Genomic DNA, 9,123 nt, shown 5'->3' with positions numbered 1-9,123 from the left:
CTATTTTCATCACATGATTCATGTTGTGGCTTAAAATCAACCTGCCTATCATTGGTCGATGCATGGCATAGCAGGAGCCAATTTTAGTAGAACTTGTATTTCCGTGCCGATTCAGATAATGAAAGCTTAGAGGGAATTCTTTACTTGACTCGAACTCTGAAGAGTCCAATTCTAGCAGGACAAGGACTCTCCCTTTATAAAAGAGAGCCGAAGATACGAAACATGCATATCAAAATGCCCTCTTTTTTCCTATCCGCCGACGCCGGTTCGCATTTTACAGCTCTACAAGCAACCAGGTTTCAATGCAGGTTGAAAGCATAGGTTTCACCAGCAAGCTTGGAAGAGGCATTCCCTATAACAGAGTTGAATCTAGGAGGAGGACTAAAAGCTCCCAGAGTAGAACAAGACTCGGAATTAGTCATTGATTTTTTACATTGTGAATTTAGGAATGCCTTAGAATTATGAAGCGCTCATTTCCAGGCGATGACGAATTGAGCTGATGCTCGGCATTTGAAAGCAAATAGTTCCATTAGATTCTTTACCCATCACTTTCGTGGCCGACAGCTGAGTCATTCATGCGTCCACTGTAATAAGCGAATGCTGACCAACGATTAGAATAACTTCGAGGGAGGAGAGCATATCATCCGCAACGCTGTGCAATTAGAGTCCATGTCATGTTCCTATCAAAGAAGATGACTACTCTCACACGTTTGAAGGAAAAAAAAAAAAAGTATGCACATCCAAGGAAAAGCGCACACCAAAAGAAAATACAGCCAAAAATTGTAAGAGAAAGGAAGAAAGAAAAGAAAAGAAGCAAGACTTTGGGAGAGGAAATTATTAATTATTTTGTCCCTTGTTATGCTTCTAGCCTGAGGGCAAATTCAGCTAGGAGATTTGTGCTAGATTATCTTGATCCAAATAATATAAAGTATCTACTATTTGTAGAGAATCAATGATAAAACAAATTGGTTGACTTTGATGGGGAAAAGGAAAACAAGTAACTATGGCAAGAGTCTTCCACCAAAATAGGTGGGGCAAACCCAGATCAAGTTTTAAAATAACAGCATCATGATTGTTATTGTAGTTATCGCAACTATTATGGTCATCAATAACAAATTCAGTGGAGGTCTTTTATAACAGCATGGTGTGGTATTTAAAACCTTATCTCAGATTACAAAGAGCCAATAACTGATTCAACTGACCCATATGGCCATCAGGTTGCCTAGCGCTTAATCTGCATCTGTTTTTTTATCAAGTAAGAAATAAAAAGAATTAAAACAGAACGATCACTGTGGAGGGCGAAACAATCAAAGCTTTTAATCCCATTTCAAGCTACAAAATTGAAACTGATCATGTAAAGATAATTGATAAATGACTCAATATTTCATGGTGGTTCTGTCAGTCAATAATGGAGAGAAAATACCAACTGGATCGGGACATTTTATTAGATAGACACAGTTTTCAGCTCTTCATCATTAAGAACAGGAGGAACAATGATGGCCTGTTGTACAATAAAACCAGCTTTTTCACAAGCCTCCTCAAGAAGCTTAGCTTGATCAGGTCCATCAGGGCAGAATGCAACCACAGCACCTCCACTGCCAGTAAACTTAGATGCGGCACCGACACTCCTGGCAACCTCAACCATCTGGATGTTTAGAGAACCTAGCACATCATCTCCAAACATTTTCCTGAGTAATACAAATACAAAGAAAGTAAAATAAGAAAGTATAACAACCATTAATTAAACCACCTTAAATTGGTATTAACTGCACCAATAATGACAGACAATATCAAACCATATCAGCAGCAACAAAAGCTAATGGAATACATAAAATGAGTTAAACTCCCATTTATGTTTATTCCATTGCATGAATCTGCATTAGGTATTTTTCCAGCCAATATGGAAATTCAGGACACAAACATCAGTTGTTCATCAACTATTTTAAGATAGATAAACTGGAAGAAGTAAACATGTCTACAAGCAAGGTTCGCATAATTGATGGATATGACAGGTTGATCAAGTTGCCACTGAAGATGGGAAAGCCACAAGGATGCCATCGCAAACAAAAATGTTGAAAGACCACATATTAAACAAATATCCATAGCTTTGACGGAGAAAGCCAGTGAGTAGATAATAAGTGCTATCAAATTGTTGCCACCATCATCGTCATTGTCTTTTTGAAAAATGTTGTCACTGCCATCATCATTGTCATGCAAGCCATTGCAACAGTTTGTGCCTCTATGGTCGTTATTATTTCATGTTTTGGCCTCTTTACTACAACTTACTGGCTGCTTAACATCAAGCCTTCACCCTTTCTCTATGGCTGATGCCGGTTTAATATGCTTATGCCTCTAGGATAGATGCCTTTGTCGCACAATCACCTAGCTCAATAAACTAGGTCGATATTCTACAGAACACTAAAAGAGCAGTAGATAAAGCAGGATGAGAAACAGAAAAGAGCAAATATGAAATTGTTCACAAAAAGATTCTGGCGTTTTATTTATTTATTTGTTAAGGCCAGAATTACATCCTAACTCCTCTATAAAACAAAAATGACTTCCTATCTCTAGCAGCCAACTCACAGAAAACTGGTAGAAAACAAGAACTCCACTAAACTGGTAAAAAACAAGAGCTCCACTTAATAGATGTAGTCCTAATTAAGCCTTCCCTGGACAATCCACAGTCCGCAAGCTGGCATGGTTCATGATAACATTCATAACGCGAGCCGAGTTGTAGTGGCAAAGCATCCCAACATCATCGGACTAGTCGACTGGGCCCAAGGGCCCTCATAGCCGATTTCAGCCATGGAATACTGCAGTTGCATCACCTGATCCATACTGCTGGGGCTCATAATAGGATAATAGAAGCATTTAACTATTTGTTCCTAGGGCTCTTATTTAATTATTTGTTCCTAAGGCTCTTAATGCAACCATGCAAATTATCCTAGAGACTGAACCAGAGAGAACCTTTACCAGGATTGAGATCCCTTCCCCCATTTCTCTCCATAAATTTATATGGATTCTTCTCCTAAGGTCATATAGTCATGGATGACATCTCATAGCAATCTGCATGACCAACAGATCAAGTTAAAACGGAAGGATAGAGCTGTTACAAGCAATGAAGAAAACCTATAGGTTATATCACACAGAAGATTATACTATGCGAACATTTGATGATATTATTAATTGAAACATATAGATCAAAGTAGTTCAAAGCAATGAATTATAAAATGTGATGAAGCTTCTAAAGATAATTTATCCAAAATGTTGGAACAAAGCAGCTAAGACATGCCATCCGGTAAGAATATATTGGTCTTACACTTCATCAAATATATTAGTTTTAATTACCTGCGAAGCTCAAAGTTTCGGTTCATTAGGTCTGCAAGTTCGGCATAATCCTTTTCCAATAGAGCCTTGCGACCCTCTAAGGCTAGCTCTGCAACTTCTTCCATTGATGATATTATAAACTCATCACCCTCTAGCCACCTTTGCCGAACAGTGCTGTGCACCTGCATACAAGAGAGCAACGACTGTAGAACAAATAAACTGCACCTTGACAAGCATTTGAATCAGGCAAGTTTAAATATATTGCACGTGGGTTTCAACAGAAAGAATTCATTAATCACTGGTCCAAGTCAGCTAAGATCAAACAAATGGATCATGAGATTTATTTGATGACTACATAACACCCTGAACTTGTCACATAGTTTTACTGGAACAAAAGGAAGATGTGGCAACAGTCTTCCAGTAAAGGAGATTGAAAATCTTATGGCGTCTGCAAACTAACAAGGCACTCCAAACAGATGATGAATTCGCACTCTTGTTTATATGCTAGGAAGCAAATCATAGTTAGCACTGTCTTCCTATAAAAACTTACAACTTCAAGAATCCCAAACATTTAGAGGTTACATTGTCAAAGATGCCTCCATGATGCTAAGAAAGGCAGAATTATTGAGAACCCAACAAACAAGCCTTTTTCTCATCAGAATGGTGCTGACTATTAAGTACAACTCTAAGCTCTACAGACAAGAAGATTCTGACATTTCATATCAAACCATTTACTTGTTTAAGCCACATTATTGACCATTTTGACTTGAGCAAAGTAAATCAGCATGCTATTTTCTCTTTCTTATCATTTAGATATGCATATGGTTTTCCTTTTCTTTTTTGGGCAAAATAGCAATTTCATCCTTTTGCTTGATTCAATTTTTTTATTTAAAAATCAAGAATATTAGATGATGCTATGTCACTAATAGGAGAAAGTTGAAAAATTAAGAATGTACTATAAGATGGAGCAAAAATCATAAACTTGATAAATCGTACCGAAAAAATAGACAATCATTTCCTTAGACCTACAGATGTCATAAATTTTCACAGCCCAGGTGGACACTCAATTCTGGAGTATCAAGACCTGTTTAATTTCAGATAAACATCACAAATGATCACAGGATGCCATATATCTAAACGCACTCAAAGTGAATATGAACTGCTTTAGCATATGGCCAACTGGTATATATGTACGCTGTTTTACTTTTTTCTTTCTTTATAATTCTTAACAGATGTATCACGTATTAGAGCATAAGTAATTAAGTCCCCATTTCACTCAAACCTGCTCCCTATCATCCACTTAATATTGGACCTGATACCTAAAACATAAAAAGTCTTCACCAGTCTGCCTACTAAAGAAACATGGTTCACAAATTGAACAATGTTGCTATTAATAATAAAAAGAAAAAAATATGACTGTTTAAGGAGAAGAGATTATGCAAGACCAACCTTTCCAGAATCACTTGGATTTTCAGCATATATGAGATAGAGCGGGGGAAGAAGACCAATATCCATCATTGTATACATGCCATAACCCAATTTATCCATATATTCCTTGCTAAAATCCTGCAAAGTCAATAAATGATCGTTGTGAATAGAGACACAAAGGCAGGCAACGAGCACAAAAAGAGCTGTACGTAAACAAACACATGCAATTACACTCATGTGGTCTGGTTTCTGTGACACGAGTTCAGGCACTTGGCTTCAATATGTTTCTCCTTCAATTATAGTATCACATACCATGTAGACAAGGCCTCCATAGACCTGTGCAACTCGATCTTGAAGTCCAGCAACAATTCCAAGCTCCGTTTCTGCACTAAGAATCATCTCTGGTCTGATTTCGACTTTTACTAGGTGTCTAATTCGATAGAAGTCAAGGAGGCAGTTTAAGGCAGCACAAACAATGGCACTTGAACCGGAAAGCCCTGTCTGGAAAAGTCAAAACAATACATGCTTGTTAATCAACTAGTGAAAGAACATCATTAACTTCAACAATTACAAGATAACTGTACATTCTTGTTATAACAAAAAAGGCATCAATCACTCAAGTATTTCTTCATCTAGCGCAATGCTGCAGGATAGGCATATGCCAGTGAATTTTTTTCATGACATATCAACTATTCTTTTATATGTAATTATAAGTGTAGCTGAGAAGATATCACGAAAATGTCATGGATCAGGCCATGTAGGCTTGCAATAAGCAAAGAAGAGTGAAGGTTTAGGTTGGGTAACAAAAAGATCAAAAAACTCCATAACTGCTAGCTTAACAAACTCCAGAAATTACTTGCCCAAAATAAAGGGATCATCCAACTCAGAGTAAGAAGGTTTGCTTGATTCTCTGAGTATCTTTGAGACCTCTCTAACTTTGGTAACAATATCAAGGCATAATCTTCCAAGAACCATAAAATATTTACGGGCAAGAACATTCACCAGGGCCAGAGGCCCTAATGAGCCTGGAAACCATCTACAAGAATTGCATAAATGGCTTCAACAGGACACCTGTTTCATCCCTGCGACTCCATTACTTTTTTCCTTTTTCTTTTTGGGTCTACCCTGTCATGGTGATGTTTCAACTCTTGGAAAAGTTCTACTATCATCAAACTCAAAATGAAGGTAGCTAGGAAGACTTTAATCTAGAGGCCTCTAATCTTAGATGTTGACACATAACAAACATGCTCCTATCATGTGGACCGGTTATCCAAGAATTGAACAACACTGAATTTACCAAAAGATTGACGTAAATATTTGGTTTAGAATTCTGCATGATGACTAGTACACTTTTAAATTTGTCAAACTTGGGAGCAAATAAAGTAAATACAATATGCTATGCTATATTTTGCAAATACCGTTAATGATCATATTAATAAAGCAAAATAAATAGACTAACTTAAGTTACTATTCTTTTTTAAAAAATGTATTTAAATTCCTATATATAATTATTGCATGATGCATAGTGCAATTCTTTATTAGAACAATGCAACTGAAACTGTAAGCTCAGAGCATAATTAATACAAGCTCCAAATATTATTGGACAAATTTCACCAGTAACATATTAATAGGCAAATGAAGCACATTAGATTCAAATTTCAAAAGGTACCCAAAATTTATTTTGCAAACATAAATGGGGTTTATTTGAAGCTCCACCTGGTGAGGAATATTGGTGTCATAAGATAGAGTGAAATTTCCTTCTTTTAACTCGATCTTATTATCAGTGCAGTACTTGTAGAATAATTTACAAATTGCCATAAGCAAACGAACGCCTCCATAATATCCTTCACTTTGCAAACGACTGACCTGAGATATAGATATCAAAAATATATTTCAAACCAAAAAAACAACACTGAAAAAGTTATATTCTCATTACTCTATGCCCTTGTCAAATAATTTTAAGAAATAAAAAACAAATCCATCTGATCATCTTGCCATGCTATAGTTAAATCATATTGTCCTGGTTTTCTTCATTATATCATGTAGACAAACATAAGAACCATTTAGTTGCAATGACTATCATATAAGAAGCAATGAATTGATGTTGAAACTCAAAAACAGAACAGCATCTTCTGCATTACTCTTCGATCTAAATTCACATCATGCAGAGTAGGCATCTCATCGAGAGCAGAAGTCATTTTTTTCAAACTCTACATCCGAAACATTTAAACCCACGGACAGTATTTCTATGCGAACAAACCAAGTAAGTACTAATCTCGTATGCAGAAAATTACCAAATGGAAACAAGAAATCATCCAATATACTCCGATCATTCCAAAAATTTCATTTTTTTTAAAAAAAGAAAGAAGACGAAGAGATATATCCGCGTTCATAAAAGCTATCATATAACCAAGTTCTAGAGTTCCAAGAAAATCCTTAATTACCGAATGTAAATCCAAATATTTTAGCTGTTTATGTCGCCGGATTCGTCCATAAGCAACGAATCCAATCTATACACCAGACCAACAAAGATCTATTCGAAAATAGGAAAGATCAGGAAGATCAGACAGAGAAGGAAAAAGAGGAGACCAAATGGTGGATGGAGGTGAAGGAGATAAGATCGTGGGTGGGGTGGGGGCGGATGATGAGATCGTCGGAGGGCTCCAGCCGGACGGAGGCCCAGAAATTCCCGAGCGAGAAGGAGATGGTGCGGCCGAAGTAGACGTCACTAGGGTTCCCGAGGAGCCCTATCCTCGCGTACGCCTGGTGCTCGATCGCAACCTCCTCCTGGCTCCCCATCTCCGCCGCCGCTGCCTTGCTCCGCTTCTTCCCGCGAAAGCGGTGGCAACACTCGGCCTTGTCGTCGTCGTCGTTGTCGTCGTCCGATCCCCGCATCGCCGCCGATCGCCGCTTTTGTTGACACGGAAACCCGTAGTGGGTCCCGCTGCTACCGAAGTACAGATGTTTCCAGCTTTCGAAATGATCCGGATGTGTGAATGGGTATAGGGATCCGAATCCGCTAGGCTGGAAATCATTGAGCAATTCTATATTTGCGTGGCCCCGAGATTCTTGGATTATTTATTGCATGGGATTTCATATAAATATGGATCCGGTCCGAGTTGGCCCAACGTTTTTTTCTGCTCCGGATCTGTTAGGTGCTGCCGCCACCTTAAGTGAATCTATCGGCTTAGCTCTCCAGCTCATCAAAGTCAAACTACGTGTATCGCACGGCTCCATCACTTTCTCTTCCACGTGGACCGCCGGTCGGCCGCCTAACACCTTCTTTTATCCACCACTCCGGAAAGGCAAGACCACCGGATCGCGGCGTCGCCTGCATGTCGTTGACGGAAAAAAAAAAAAAAAAAACACCCCAATCCTCGGATCAAACCAACATCGTAATTTAGAACTTCTTAGTTAAAAGCTAAATAAGTCATCAAGATAGTAGCACAGTTGGAACAGAGCTTTATTTTTACCGTTGTGGTGTAGGTTCGAAACGCGCAGGCGTCGATTAAAATGCGGGGACCGAATGCCCCCTACCTGGACACGCTCGGTGGGAGGAACCAGATGGCGCTGGGATGACATACTCACACGTGGGGCAACCCACGGGTCGGAAAGGGCATGCGGATAAGATTTCCTCCCCCTGCGTCCGGCAAAAAAAAGAAAAAAGAGCTAAATAACGATAAGAGGCGTTGTCAAGCTAGAATATCAAATATTATATTCCGAAGAGTTAATCAGACTTAACAACCATTACTTTAAAAAGTTTATCAGTAAAATATTTAATACATATTATAAAAATTAAATTACAAACAACCCATTCACGATTAACTATGTCCCAATAATATACTAAAAATTAGAAGATATGGTTTACATAAAGTCAAGTATAAATATCAAAAAAGAATAAAGTTGGAGGTGAAGCCCTAAAGCTAAACAGGGCAGTTGGAGGTGAAGCCCTAAAGCTAAACAGCGCAGAGATTGAACCATTTAAATAAGCACAAAAACTAAATAGAAACCAACCAAGAAAAAATGACCCAAAAGTCTCAAATATATTTAGGGTTGAACCATTAACCATAATACATGCGAAGAGCAGACTTCCCCGACATAGCTTTTTCAAGTTGGAACCTTTTTTTTTTTGTAGCTTTACTACGTTGACATGTAGAAAACTTGCAAGAGTTTTTAATATCTTTTTGCACTAATTTTGAATAAGATTTCCATAAGAACATAGTTCAAAAACATATTATAAAATTGATTAATAATAATTAAATAGAATAAACAATACTATAATTTCTTAAAGTAAGAAGATGACAAACTTGAAGGAAATCTAAATAACTTTCTCGTTATACAATTATATTCAAAAATCAGCCAATCCAT

At 37.8% G+C, this 9,123-nt stretch overlaps 1 protein-coding gene across 6 annotated transcripts; it reads right to left on the bottom strand.

Annotated features, from left to right (window-relative positions):
- Positions 1 to 1,340: 1,340 nt before the first annotated feature.
- Positions 1,341 to 7,741, bottom strand: LOC103702825 (glucuronokinase 1-like). Of its 6 annotated transcripts, none has more exons than XR_005511231.3 (7): positions 7,345 to 7,736; positions 6,472 to 6,621; positions 5,068 to 5,256; positions 4,777 to 4,893; positions 3,349 to 3,530; positions 2,974 to 3,066; positions 1,341 to 1,688 (listed from the first exon to the last, which is right to left on the bottom strand). XR_005511231.3 is itself a non-coding variant. In XM_039125004.3 (6 exons), the coding sequence occupies exons 1-6, from the start codon at positions 7,648 to 7,650 to the stop codon at positions 1,445 to 1,447; spliced, it is 1,188 nt and encodes a 395-aa protein (XP_038980932.1). In that variant the 5' UTR covers positions 7,651 to 7,741; the 3' UTR covers positions 1,341 to 1,444. The 6 variants fall into 6 exon arrangements, 4 of the variants coding, with proteins under 4 accessions (XP_038980932.1, XP_008783619.2, XP_038980933.1 ...); XR_015968434.2 differs by having other exon boundaries at positions 3,349 to 3,509; positions 7,345 to 7,730; XM_039125004.3 differs by lacking the exon at positions 2,974 to 3,066 and having other exon boundaries at positions 7,345 to 7,741.
- Between the last annotated feature and the right edge of the window lie 1,382 nt (positions 7,742 to 9,123).

The sequence above is a fragment of the Phoenix dactylifera genome, chromosome 8 (genome assembly GCF_051530095.1).
Source record: "Phoenix dactylifera cultivar Ajwa chromosome 8, Ajwa_hap1_PhDact_Kaust_v1.1, whole genome shotgun sequence".
Taxonomy (NCBI): domain Eukaryota; kingdom Viridiplantae; phylum Streptophyta; class Magnoliopsida; order Arecales; family Arecaceae; genus Phoenix; species Phoenix dactylifera.
The sequence above is the reverse complement of the archived record's forward strand: the minus strand, read 5'-3'. Positions and strand labels throughout refer to the sequence as shown.